Source organism: Geotrypetes seraphini, chromosome 4 (genome assembly GCF_902459505.1).
Source record: "Geotrypetes seraphini chromosome 4, aGeoSer1.1, whole genome shotgun sequence".
NCBI classification, from domain to species: Eukaryota; Metazoa; Chordata; class Amphibia; order Gymnophiona; family Dermophiidae; genus Geotrypetes; species Geotrypetes seraphini.
In genome coordinates, this window is record NC_047087.1 from 23024155 (window position 1) to 23038764 (window position 14610).

At 46.1% G+C, this 14610-nt stretch overlaps 1 protein-coding gene across 1 annotated transcript in view; it reads left to right on the top strand.

Moving 5' to 3' along the window:
- The window catches only part of PKD1L2 (polycystin 1 like 2), a 144277-nt gene that overhangs the window by 60444 nt on the left and 69223 nt on the right, over positions 1 to 14610 (top strand). The window contains exons 17-19 of the mRNA XM_033940260.1: positions 1659 to 1837; positions 5274 to 5420; positions 10952 to 11151. Of these exons, the coding sequence (XP_033796151.1) occupies positions 1659 to 1837; positions 5274 to 5420; positions 10952 to 11151 (526 nt within the window). The remainder of the gene's footprint in view (positions 1 to 1658; positions 1838 to 5273; positions 5421 to 10951; positions 11152 to 14610) is intronic.

A 14610-nucleotide genomic window follows, 5' to 3' on the forward strand; every position in this document is an offset into this window, starting at 1 on the left:
AAAGTTCGTACTGGGGGACATTCCCAAAACATACATGCAAATTTTTAAGACTACCAATTAGCATCAATAATTGGTTTGTTGCCATTCAACTGGTGTTTCTGAGCTCATTAATCAACTTACGGTATTTACTTGTGCATCCCAGATCCATGGATAAAGTTGGACATGGAAACTTTATATATAGAATTTGAGGGTTAGCGCTCAGGTTTTTGGGTACCAAATTTTCATCGCCATTTATTGAATTTTCTCCTAAATGTTCAGCAGAGATGACATCAAAAATTTGATAGGCTGCATCTAAGGCACAGATGAACAACTGCTGAGAAGATGGATATTGTTAAGTGACTGCATTGTTAAAAAAAAAAACAAAAGTGAATCTTTTTCATTTAGGGCCTAATTCGACAGAGAGGGCACCAGCATGTATGTGTGAAAAGTGCATGTGTACATGTGCAAGATCTCTTGAATCCTATACTGAGCGCTAAAAATTTTGCGCGCAAAAAAATAATGGGAGCTCTTAGGGAGAAATTCTATAAGTGCCTAAAGATAGGCACCTAAAGTTAGTTGCCTAACTTACCCCCCCTTTTACAAATCTGCGCAAGACATTTTTAACACCAGCTGGTCATGGAGTTCCTATGAGCATCAGAGCAGCGCAGAGCATTCGGCGCGCCCGTTACCTCTAAAAAACCTCTTGCATGCTTTTGTAAATTGGTTCCAATTATGAGCTCATAATTGAAAAAAAATAAAAATTAATTGGACGATAGATGTCTATCTTTTTAGGCGCAATTCTACAAAAGAGGTGATCCGTCAATTGAGCGCAGGACAAAAGCGCTCCGACAGACGCGCCGACAATCGCGCGAAGGACGTAAGCATGCCACCGGTCCCGCTGCTTTAAACCCGTAACGTTAGCGCTGTGAGGGGGCGTGGGGGGGACCCCCCGACTACATGTATGAGTCCTTGTGCTCCCGTTGGGGGGTGTGGGGAGACCCCCCCCACTACACTGAAAAACTCCCAAACTCCGAAAACTGAACAGAAAATGGAAGTTTTAAGTATACTTGGGGGAGATTCACTCCTCCACCGCCCCCCAACTGGAGCGCGAGGACTTCTACATGTACTGGGGGGCTTCCCCCCATGCCCCCCTCAGCGGTAAAATGGCAGGACCAGCGGCGCGCATACATCCTGCGTGCAATTGTTGGCCCGCCAATATCCGGCGCGCTTTAGTTATGGAACCACAAAAGATGGGTGCCTAACTCCAATGTAGATGCGTGTAGTGGTAGAGAAGGACTTAGGTGCCGTTAGGCGTGATTCTCTAAAGGACTTAGGTGCCTATAACGTAGGCCATTAAAACCCTGGCCTACATTCTAGGTGCCTAATTTTTAAGTGATTGACATGCAATAGGCATCTAACTTTAGATACCTATACTTTTTAGGCTCCCATTATAGAATCCAGCCCTTACCGCCTCCTGTTTAGGAGGTATTAAGCGGTACTTTTGCAAAGCTGCAGTAGAACGTGCTCTTGGCGTGCCCTTACACTCTTCTTATGTGCTTATGGTAAGCCTTTTCTCTCATTAAGCGCATGTGCGGACTTAATGTGGTTTAGTAAAAGACTCTTAACTTTCAGAGGGTGTTTAAGGTGACATATGTGTACAAAACTGACTTTTTTTTCAGGTGACCCTCACACTCTATGGCTCTGAAGGAGAGAGTGAACCGCATCATCTCCATGACCCGGACAAGCCTGTGTTTGAACGAGGAGGGACAGATGCTTTCTTGCTCACTACCTTATTTCCACTTGGGGATTTGCAGAGCATCAGACTGTGGCATGATAATACCGGGAGCAATCCTTCATGGTGAGAAAGCCCACAGTAGTTTAAGTTTAAATGTAATACTTATAACCCAATTTTACCCAAAGCAGTATGGAATAACATGTAAGTTTCATGGCTCCTCATCATTCTCTTCTTGGTTGGGCTGAGTACTTTTCAGCAGTCTTTCCTATTGTGATGTAATAATGCCTCATTCCACCAATGCCTAAGAGCCAGCCTCATCGGTGATGTCACAATGGCTTGGTTTCCTTATACTTGTGCCCATTTACTAGATGCATTTCCTTCATTGAAATGAAAAGTGTGGAATAACTTGCAAGTTTCATGGTTCCACATCATCCTCTTCTTGGTTGGGCTGGGAACTCTTTCAGTGGCCCCTCCTATTGTGATGCCATAATGCCTCATTCCACCAATGCCTAAGAGCCAACCTCATCGGTGATGTCACAATGGCTTGGTTTTCTTATACTGTACTTGTGCCCATTTACTGGATGCATTTGATCATTGACACAAAGTGTCAAGAAAAGTGTGGAATAAGTTGCAAGTTTCAAGGCTCCACATCATTCTCTCCTTGGCTGGCCTGAGAACTTTTCAGCAGCTCCTTATATGATTGCACTTCTGGAAGTGTCCTGTTTATGAATGCCTTCACATTAATTACAAAGTTTAGGATCAGCTATAGAATGCAGTTCTAGTACACTACAGGGGTCCTTCCACTAAGCTTACCGCAGAACGCATTCTGTTTTCCTGCAGTAAATTTTGAATATGCATTCGCAAACCATGCACATCGCAGGTCTGCTCCGGGACCTTCTTCTGGCTGAGTCCCTCCTTCCAATGTAACTTCCGATTTTGCCAGAAGTTACATCAGATGGAGGGAGCCGGAGGAGGCTGGTAGGCCTGGGGAGGGAGGCGCAAAGGAGCTGACCCAGGAGAGTTGCAGGGTTTTTTTTTTTTGCCGGTTTTGACCTGTGATCGGGAGTGAGGGAGGAAATGGGGCTGTTGGACCCACAATAGGGAGGGAGGGGGGCTGCTGGACTCATGAGGGAGGGCGGCTGCTGTACCTGCAAAGAGGGGAGGGGTTGCCTGGGCTGCTGGACTAGCCGAAGGTGAAGGGAAGGGAGACAGATGCTGGATCTGGTCTGGGGAGCTAGAGGGAAGGGAGAATGGTGCAGGAGCTGCAGGGAGGAAGAGAGAGAAGGGAAGGGAAAGAGAAAAGCTGGACCAAGGGGATGAAGGAAGAGTGAGTGAAATATTGAACATAGAGGAGGGAGGAAAGAGAGTGTGAGAGACACTAGTGAGTTAGCCACCTAACAACCAATTAATTTTAATTCAAGCCAATTATGAGATGCTAATTGCTTGTTATAGGTGCTAATTAAGCTTTTTAAATAATTAAGTTAGGCACCTAACTTTAGGCATCATTTATAGAATCCGGGCCTTACCGCCTACAATATACTGGAGGTGGCGGTTAAGTGCTCACACGCTAAATTTTTTAATGGGTGCGCGCTAAGGGCAAAATTAGTGCATGGCCGTTAATTCAGAAAATAGGGAAATCATTCATTTTCTGGCTGCGGTAAAAATGGCCATAGCACGTGGGGGAAACCCCGCAAAAGGCCATTTTTTACCGCAGCTCAGTAAAAAGATCCCTATGACTCTAATGACTACCAAAATAATTGAGGCTTCCAGTTGCAGGATTAAACATTGCTGCTGCTGGATATCATTTGAATTATTCTACTTCAGAGGTACTCGTAGTGATTTCAAAACAGTTCATGGCTTAAGTTTCAAGTTTATTCATATTGTTTGATTAAACGCTTAACCAGAAGTACAAAGCGTTGTACAAATAGTAAAAATAACATTTTAAGAAATCAAATGTACATAATTCATCACAGGACGTACTTGGGTAACTGCTTTTTAAAGCCACAGGAAACAATAGGGAAGAGGGGGAGAACTACAATTTTAAGGGAAAAGTACATAGAAGGGAAGTACATAAGGGGGGTTAAAAAAAAAGGATTTGCTGGTGAAGATAAAGTCGAATTAGAAAACTGCTAAAATTAAAAAGTATTATATTTTAGTTAGGCATTGTGTTTTCAGTTAAATGCATCTTTAAAAAGAAAGCTCTTTAAGCTGCTTTTAAATTTCTGAAAATCTCGTCCCAGTCTTAGATATAGGGGAAGAGAATTCCAAGTCACTGGAGCAGTTACGGAAAAAATAAGAGCACGGCGAGTTCCGATTATTTTCAGGGAAGGAACATTAAGGGTAAACTGTGAGGTAGATCTAAGAACTCTCGAAGGCTCATACGGAATCAAAAGCCTGTCTATAAATGCCGGGGCGTTGGTTTGTATAGTCTTGAAAACTAGAAGAGCAATTTTATATGTTATCCTATGTGTAACAGGCAACCAGTGAGCTTTTTTTGCAATAATGGGGTGACATGGTCAAATTTTTTAGAGCCTGAAATTATCTTAATTGCTGTGTTTTGTATAAGTTGGAGACCTCAAAGAGAAGCCTGACACAGGAAGATGAAGTAATACATGACAGTGGGCACCTCAGAGAAGAGCCAAATCCAGCAGTTTATCATGAGTATCTGGTTCTGCCAATCCAGGGGAACCAAGTTTGGTCATACAGGCTTAGTCGGCCAGAAGCAGCACGGTCTATGAACTCAGGGGGGGTCCTGTTATTCAGACGGCAGGAGACGGCCTGGCTAGGGTTACCAGATTTTCCTTTGGGAAAATCCGGACCCATGGCCCTGCCCCCAGGACCGCCCAGTTCCGCCTCTGTCACGCTTTGTTCCGCCCCCCAGCCCCGTCCCCGGACGGCATCCACGCATGCGCAGGCACGACGCCAGGACACCACCGCGTTGGCATCGGCGCATGCGTGGATGCCCCTTCCCGACGCGATTTTGTCGGGAAACGTCGGGAAGCTTTTCAACACCTGAACAAAGCGCCAGGTTTTGAAAAGCCGTCCAGAACCCCCCGGGCATGTCCTCAAAAGGAGGACCTGTCCGGGGAGATCCGGACGTCAGGTAACCCCGGGCCTAGCTAACTCCAGCATCGAACTCAGAAATTCAAAGCTGGACCATATCCGGCAACCAGCACTGAATTTCCTGGGGGGTTTTGACTGCTAAAAACATTACTGGTAAAGCCGATATTTGTCATCTGGTTAGTTAAGTTACAGCGGCCAAAGGTAGGCCTGCTATTTATGTGTGGCTATCTTGTCACTCATCTTAGCCGGTCAGCCAGTGAATTTGGTGTTAACCAGCTATGATGCGTGACCGAGCTAGCAACTAAACGCCAACATTCAGCTTAGTTGGCTTAGTGCTGAATATCAGGCAGACTGAGTCTAAGATGGAATCAGAGAGTAGGTTAAATTGTAATATATGAGGAGAGATTTCTCTTTATGGGGCTTGAAAATCACTTTCAAAGTCACGAAATTGCACTGCTCTCCACCAATTAATCCGGCGTTTTGTTCTCTCGTGTAGGTACGTGAACAGGGTGCTGGTCCACGACCCTGCCCTGGATCAAAAATGGTATTTCCTGTGTAATTCTTGGCTGTCCATTGACGTAGGGGAGTGCATCCTGGATAAAGTGTTCACCACAGCCACTGAACAGGACCTGAAACAATTCAGGTAATCAAATGAAGAAGCAGCGATTTTGACACATAAGAATAAATGAAAATTGTCTGATTAAGTGGTCCAAGAGACAATAACTATATATACGAGGAAAACAGTGATGGAATTCGTAAAAGCGTGGGATAAACATAGAGGATCTCTAATTAGAAAACAAAGAATATAAATTAAAGAGCTAAGGTCGGTACTGGAGAGACTTGCAAGGTCTGTGTCCCATATGTATGATGATTTGGTGCAGGATTGGGCTGGGGAAGGCATCAAAGGGGACTCCACTAACTTGGAGCATGAGGATGTTACTGGCCAGACGTTATGGCAGATATCCTGCAAACAGGATGGTTGGATAGGCTGGAGTGAGCTTGGACGGCAACTTCAGCATTTGGAACCTAAGATAATACCAGGTGGACTTTACAGTCTATGACCCAGAAATATCAAAGAAGTGACAAGTTAATGTAATCATGTATTTTTAATGGGTATAACTAATGGGCAGACTGGATGGACCGTTCAGGTCTTTATCTACCGTCATTTACTATGTTACTATGCTAGATTTATGAACCTGCCCGATCGGGACCGACCCGTGCCCGATCTGGGCAGGTCCGATGGATTCTTCAAAACCTAATATGCAGATGCAATACTTATAACCCAATTTTACCCAAAGCAGTATGGAATAACATGTAAGTTTCATGGCTCCTCGTCATTCTCTTCTTGGTTGGGCTGAGTACTTTTCAGCAGTCTTTCCTATTGTGATGTCATAATTGCCTCTTTCCAACAATGCCTAAGACCCAACCTCATCGGTGATGTCACAATGGCTTGGTTTCCTTATACTTGTGCCCATTTACTAGATGCATTTCCCTCATTGAAATGAAAAGTGTGGAATAAGAACATAAGAACATAAGCAGTGCCTCCGCCGGGTCAGACCATAGGTCCATCCCGCCCAGCAGTCCGCTCCCGCGGCGGCCCGAACAGGTCACGGCCTGTCTGAGTCACCAGAAGGGGCCCCCTTGCCACCTTGGTTTCCCATTGAGTCCTATCTTCTCATCGAAGTCCTAACCCTCCGGTCTTGCACATCCACGACCTGGTTGGATTTCTATACTTATTTCCTGGTTAGCTTTCTATACCTGTGTTACATCCCAGAACCTCTCTCAGTATCCCACGATCCCCCTATCTCTCAGGAATCCGTCCAATCCCTGTTTGAACCCTTGTACCGTACTCTGCCTGATCACTTCCTCCGGTAGCGCATTCCAAGTGTCCACGACCCTTTGGGTGAAGAAAAACTTCCTTGCATTTGTTCTGAACCTATCTCCCTTCAGTTTCTCCGAATGCCCCCTCGTGCCTGTTGACCCCTTCAGCCTGAAGAATCTGTCCCTATCCACCCTCTCTATGCCCCTCATGATCTTGAAGGTCTCTATCATATCTCCCCTTGCAAGTTTCATGGTTCCACATCATCCTCTTCTTGGTTGGGCTGGAAACTCTTTCAGTGGCCCCTCCTATTGTGATGTCATAATGCCTCATTCCACCAATGCCTAAGAACGCCCCCATCTGCCGGCACGGATCTGTAGATGGTCTGTGCATGCGTCAAGACTTGTACGAGCAACAACTTTTTACCCAGCGAGCTTGTGGTTTTAACCCGCTTAAACCCGTGGGTTAAAACCATGCGCTCGCAGTGCAGGGAAGGGCAGGAGAGATTTGGGGCGGCAGGCAGAAGAAAACTGGGGACAAGCAGGGCGGCGATTCGGGGCAGAGCAGGCAGGAGAGAAAGGGGCAGAGCAGGGCGGCGATGCGGCGATTAAGGGCAGAGCAGGCAGGAGCGGCAGGCAGGAGAGATTCGGGGCAGCAGACAGCAGGGCTCCTATGGAGCTGGAGAGTCGTAAAGACGTTTTCGACTGTTCCCCAGCAGTCGCTTTTTGGGTTGATCGGCCAGCCCAGTCGGTTTAAAAAATGTGGTTGGTGAATCGCGCCCTTGTCTACTTTGCATGCGTTTCTCCTCATTTGCATGCACGGATTCAAAGCGTATCGCAGGAGAGGTTAGTGAATAGTGCAGGAGGGAAATCTGGTCATGAACCAATCGGTACATGCTCGGTTTGCTTTGTGAATCTAGCCCTTAGGCAGTGCAGTACCTTTGGCTGCTAGTTTAATTTTATTATTATTTAACTATAAAATAAGTTAAATAATAATAAAGTAAAAACCATCAGCCTAAGGTATTGCACTGCCAAAGAGAGGGGGGATTAGTATATATAGTTATTGACACACAAGGATAACCTGAACAACCCATTTGACTCTCTCATATCTGGCTGCATCGCTATAACAGGTCTCGCATGCAGTGGCACAGTAAGCGGGGGCGGGGGGGAGTGGACTGCCATTGGCACCTCTCCTCCTCTTCGTCCTCCCCGTACCTCTTTGGCTCTTTGCCAGTGCAAGCAGAATCTCCAGCCTCGGTCCGCCCTCTGAAGCCACTTACTGGTCGCACCGGTGAAGGGGGGAGGGAGGGATGCTGGTCGGAGATGCTGCTTACCCTGGCGAAGAGTTAAAGAAGTACAGGGGGAAGGGAAGATGCGTGAATGGTGGGGGGGGGGGAAGGGAAGGCACGCACACGGTGGGGAAAGACAGGGCGGAGAGGAGGAGAGGTGTCAGCACCCCTCCAGTACGGCACCTGGGGTGGTCTGCCACCCTCCCCCCTTACTATTTTTAATTTATTTATTTTAAATGATTTATAACCCGCTTAAAAAAAAAACAACTCAAAAACTCTGTGGAGTGACGCCAAATGGACTTTATTTGAAAGTGTCAAAGTTCCAAAGGTACACTGAAATCATCCACATAAAATAATTCCATCTACATAAAAATAAATCATCCACATAAGAGCCTTAAAGGACCTAGTCTGCTAGGGATACAGGACCCAACACGGTCCGCGTTTCGACAAAAAGTCTTCTTCAGGGGTCCCTGGGGGTCCAATTGTGTGGTGAACCGGATGTGAGACACTGCTTGCGTTTGCACGTCCCTTTCTACTGCAAACGCAAGCAGTGTCTCACTTACGGTTCACCACACAATTGTTTCCCACGTATATATATTTTAGGGTCAATTCCTTTTGTTTTTTGATTATAACCCGCTTATCCACAAATCTAAGGAAGGAACAAAATCACATTAAATAATACGAGGGTCATTTCATAAATAATGCACACTATTTTTAAAAAATTTACATGTTTTTTTTATTTTTTTCAAGTATTTCTTTACAGTCCTTCTATATAGTCTCTCTGCTTTGCAATGACCAAGTCCCAACGTCTGGGAAGCTTCATTATTCCATCCAAGACACCGTTTTTGTTCAGTTGCCAAATGGCTCGGGTAACGGTGGAAGAAAGCTCTTCCAGAGATGCAAAATGAAGTCCACGCATGGGTTGTTTCAACTTTGGAAAAAGGTCGAAGTCTGGTGGACTCATGTCTGGACTGTAGGGAATATGAGGCAACCTTCCAGCCGTATTCGCGTAGTTTTCCAATGATGACATTCCCTATGTGCGGGCGAGCGTTGTCGTGAAGAATGAGTGGCCCAGCCAAGAGCAACTGAGGTCGGGTTTTGTGCATTTTTCCTGCACATTGTTTGCAAAAAAATCACGATAATACACTGCTGTGACACTTATTCCACATGGAACTTTGTCTGTGATGATGATGCCTTCATGATCATAAGCAAAAATCATCATTTGTTTGTCTTTTGATTGAGCTCATCGAAATTTTTTTGTCCATGGGGAAGATGGAGCTCTCCACTCGTCATTGAAAAACTACACAAATACGGCTGGGAGGTGTTACCCTCATGCTCCTTACAGTCCAGAAATGAGTCCACCAGACTTCGACCTTTTTCCAAAGTTGAAACAACCCATGCGTGGACTTCATTTTGCATCTCTGGAAGAGCTTTCTTCCACCGGTACCCGAGCCATTCGGCAACTGAACTAAAACGGTGTCTTGGATGGAATAATGAAGCTTCCCAGACGTTTGGACTCGGTCATTGCAAAGCAGGGAGACTATATTAAAGGACTGTAAAAAAATACTTGAAAAAAATAAAAAAACATGTAAATTTTTTAAAAATAGTGTGCATTATTTATGAAATGACGCTCGTATTATTTAATGTGATTTTGTTCCTTCCTTAGATTTGTGGATAAGCGGGTTATAATCAAAAAACAAAAGGAATTGACCCCAAAATATATATACGTGGGAAACAATTGTGTGGTGAACCGTAAGTGAGACACTGCTTGCGTTTGCAGTAGAAAGGGACGTGCAAATGCAAGCAGTGTCTCACATCAACCTATGCATGGACTTCATTTTGCATCTCTGGAAGAGCTTTTTTCCACCGGTACCCGAGCCATTTGGCAACTGAACTAAAACGGTGTCTTGGATGGAATAATGAATCTTCCCAGACGTTGGGACTTGGTCATTGCAAAGCAGTGAGACTATATTGAAGGATTGTAAAGAAATACTAGAAAAAAAATAAAACATGTAAATTAAAAAAAAATAAAAAAAATAGTGTGCATTATTTATGAAATGACCCTCGTACAAACAAAATCAAACTCAAATTAACTAAAACAAACAAATGCAAAACAACAATGCAAAACAGGGAACATGGAGTGTACAGTTCCTTGTTATTTGGAGTAGAAAAGAACAGCCATAACTCACACTGCCACATTACTCACCCCCAAAAAGCGCTCAAATAATACTATACCACCGGTTACATGTGCGACTGCCCTTATTCTATAATTTGAACGTACAACATTGTGCGCTGGGCACACAAATTTATAGAATTAGGGTGTCATTTACTATTAGTTAATATATGTTAACAGCATTACCACATGTGGTCTCCCATGGGGTAGGGAGCAGAAGTTTGGAACAGCAGGGAGAGTGTGGCACCGTGGTTAAAGTGACAGCCTCAGAACCCTGAGGTTGTGGGTTCAAACCCACACTGCTCCTTGTGACCCTGGGCAAGTCACTTAATCCCCCCATTGCCCCAGGTACATTAGATAGATTTTGAGCCCACTGGGACAGACGGGGGAAAATGCTTGGGTACCTGAATAAATTCATGTAAACTGTTCTGAACTCCCTTGGGAGAATGGTATTAAAAATATTGAATAAATAAATAGTGTGAAAAGCTTCAGCCTCTGATAACCAGAGCTGGTATTGTGACATCATAATGCCTCATTCCATCAATAAGAGCCAACCTCATTAGTGATGTCACAATAGCTTGATTGTCCTATACTTGGCTCACTTTTACTACATTCTGATTTGTAGAGTAGTGCAGTGGTTAAAGCTACAGCCTCAGTACTCTGAGGTTGTGGGTTCAAACTCACACTGCTCCTTGTGACCCTGGACAAGTCACTTAATCCCCCTATTGTCCCAGGTACATTAGATAGATTTTGAGCCCACTGGGACAGACGGGGGAAAATGCTTGGGTACCTGAATAAATTCATGTAAACCGTTCTGAGCTCCCCTGGGAGAACGGTATAGAAAATTGAATAAATAAATAAAGTAACTCAGCTCAATCCTTCCTTTCTTCCCAGCAACCTCTTCTTCATGAAGACCAGCCAAGGTTTCAGGGACAGCCACATCTGGTACTCGGTGTTCAGTCGCTCCCCAAGAAGCTCCTTCACCCGGATCCAGAGGGTGTCCTGCTGCTTCTCCCTTCTGCTCTGCACAATGTTGACCAGCATCATGTTCTGGGGTGTGCCCATGGACCCCGCTGAGCAAAAGATGGACCTGGGTAATTTATCCACTTACTTTCTTAGTACTGAGGGATCTGCAGCTTTATGGAAAGAGTGTTTTGAGGCCAGTGGATAGATTGTTTTTTTGTCTTTTACCGATTGTGGACACAGAGCTGGTCCAGTGACTCGATGGCAGCGATGTAGGCAGGAAGACGGGTATTTGGATGAGGTCGAGAAGTGCTCCAGATGCATTCAGGCTCCCACAAGATGGACAATGAATGGTGATTCCAGCCTTGTGGTCGGATGCTTTGGTCTACACTTCCCCCTCTGTATTCATGGGGGTTAGGGGCAGAGCCGGCCCGCAAATATTAAAAAACTGCAAATAATATTCGGGCCGGTTCTGTCCCTAACCCCCGCTTCCCCTGGCTATTTTAAGCCCTGAAAACCCCCCTTAAGCCTTACCTGGTGATCTAGCGGGTTTTCAAGCAGGAGCAATCTTCCCACGCTCCTGCCCCGTGCAGATCACTCACAGGAAATGGCTGCCTTGAGCTCCCGTAGTCTCGAGCCATTTCCTGTGAGCGATCTGCACGGGGCAGGAGCGTGGGAAGATCGCTCCTGCCCCGAAAACCCGCTAGACCACCAGGTAAGGCTTAAGGGGGGGGGGGGGGCTTATAGGGCTTAAAATAGCCTGAAAAATGAAAATGCTTTTTTTGATTTAAAACCGCGAATAAGCGAATCCATAGATACGGAATTCGCGAATACGGAGGGGGAAATGTACTAGTTCCTTTCCCATCCCTTCCAAATTGACCATTGGACAATGAAGAAATGAATGCCTCTCCATATAATTGCCTTTCTTTCTAATAATGCTTTCTGAGCATTCAGCAACACATGCTAAAATGCACAGTGAATGATTGTATTGTTTGTTTGTTTGCTTTTGTTTCATGCAGTGGTGTATAGTCAGAGCCTTCAGGGGATTTACTCCACCCCCTAAAGACCATGAGGGCACTGCTCTGAATTTGATTGGCTGAGCAGGCAACAGGCAGGGGCTGCTCAGCCAATCAAATTCAGATCAGTACTGTCAGGGCCTTCAGGGAGTTCAGAGAATACCCAGCCCAAGAGCCCTATGTTTTGTTTTGTTTTCTTTATGTTTGATACAGTTTGAATGGTTAAGCATGCTGCCTACTCAACAGAGTACACTTCCCCCTCCCTATTCGCGGTTTCGATTATCCATGATTTTTTTTTGGGGGGGGGGAGGGAAAGCATAGATTAGGACCTTCCCGCCTCCCTACAGGACTTAAAAATTCAGCATTTCACAGATTACTCCTTACTAGGGCTGCCCGATTTCCGATTCGAATCAATTCGCCAAATCACTTTGGGTGAATCGATTCGAATCGATGTGTATTTTTAAAAAATCGGCCTCTCCGATTTGGGACCCAACCCTCCTCTCCGTGTCCGGCTGTCATCGCGATCACGAATCCTGCTGTCGCCGATGCCGCCACTCAAAACATTTTTTTACAACACTCTCTCACCGGCTTGTAGATTCCCCGGCCTGATTCGGCACAGCCTGATGTTCTGTGTTTGACTCTGGCTAAAAAAAGAAAAAAAAAACCCCGAAAAACCAGATGATTTTTCAAACCCTCCCGGTAACACTAGCCTGGATTAGCAGCTGCACCACTCTCTCCTTCCGTAGCTTTAGCGAGTCAATTCCCTTCTGCAGCCTCAGGGCCTCTGCTAGGCCATCCCGCCTCCGATGATGCAACTTCCTTCTTCCTTAAGGTGACCATACTTCCCGTTTTCAACGGGACAGTCCTGTTTTCGGACCGACCATCCCATTGTCCCGACCCACCGCTTCGGGACACTGAAATGTCCCATTTTCAGGGACAGCGCCCCGAAGCTGTGCGCGGGGACACCAGGACAGGCAATCACTTTCCCTCCCTGCCGCGCTGATTCAAACCCTTGGCCACCACCGCTGTTTCTTGCCTTCTTCTCAACGTCAATTTTGACGTCAGAGAGGAAGTTCCGGGCCAGCCAGACACTGCCTGGCTGCCGTGAGCTCCCGTCGTAGTCTTGAGCGACTACGGGAACTCACGGCAGTCATTTCCTATTGGCGATCTGCACGGGGCAGGAGCGTAGGAAGTTCGCTCCTGCCCCGAAATCCCGCTAGACCATTAGGTAAGGCCGGGAAGCCGGGGGAAAGGCGGGGGTGGGTCAGAGCCGGACCGCAAAGTTATTCACGGTTTTTCACACTTCACGGTCCGGATGTGCCCCTCTCTCCCGCGAATACCGAGGGAGAAGTGTAAACTGCATGAAGCAAAAAGTAAGCAAAAAAACAAAAGAGCAGGGCTGCAGAGCTGGGGCTTCACTAAATCCCCTGAAAGCCTTCATTGCATGCCACTGGTGTCACGATACTTATAAAGATCAACTTAACCCTTTATTTGGCATCGTTGCTCAGAAGCAACGTGTGTCTTCTATGGCTCCTATGGAAGATCTCCAAATGCCTGTTTACTTGGCAAGTTACTTAAAGCGGCCGTTTCACCATCTGACAATTAATGCAAATAAAGTTCATCAAAATTTAAGCACCAAAATACAGCATGCTGAGTACGAATTCTATAACAGCGTCTTGGTGCCCAGATTCTCTCATAGAACACTATTGAAAGTTACATTAATGTGCTAATGTTTAAACAGGCCCACTTACGCCATGTATATATATGCATTGAAATGGAGCACTTTGTCATGTAAATGACAGTATTCTATAACCCTTGCACATAAATGTCAGACATGCCTATGCTCTGCCTATGTGCCTCCCCCTGTGCAAGCCCCCTTGAATTTATGCATCCCCCCCCCCCACGGATTCTATAAAGGGCACTCAAAATTGGGCAGGGATTACAGATCAGCACCCACAATAAATAGTTTATGGGATGCAATGATTTAATTACTGGAGTTAACAAACACTTAGGGCTAGATTCACTAAGCAAACTGATCGTGTACCGATCGGTTTGCAACCCCTTTGCAACCAGATTTCCCTCCGGCCTGATTCAGTAACCTCTCCTGCGATCCGCTTCCAATCCGTGCATGCCAATGAGGGGAAACGCATGCAAAGTAGACAGGGACACGATTCGCCAAAGAAATTTTTGAAACCGACTGGGCTGGCCGATCAACCCAAGAAGTGACTGCTGGGGACCACTCGCAAACGTCTTTCTGACTCTCCAGCTCCATTGAAGCCCTGCTCTCTGCTGCCCCGAATCTCTCCTGTCTGCCGCTCCGATGCTCTTCCCCGGATTTCTCCTGCCTGCTCTGCCCCTAATCGCCGCCCTGCTCTTCCCCGATCTCTCCTGTCTGCTCTCTCCCAAATTGCCACCCTGCTCGTCCCCAGATCTCTCCTGCCTGCCGCCGCAAATCTCTCCTGCCCTTCCCTGCACTGCGAGCCTGTGGTTTTAACCCGCGGGTTAAAACCACGGGCTCGCTGGGCTACAAAAAAGTAAAAGTTTAAAAAAAAAAGTTGCGGCTGAGAGGGGTCT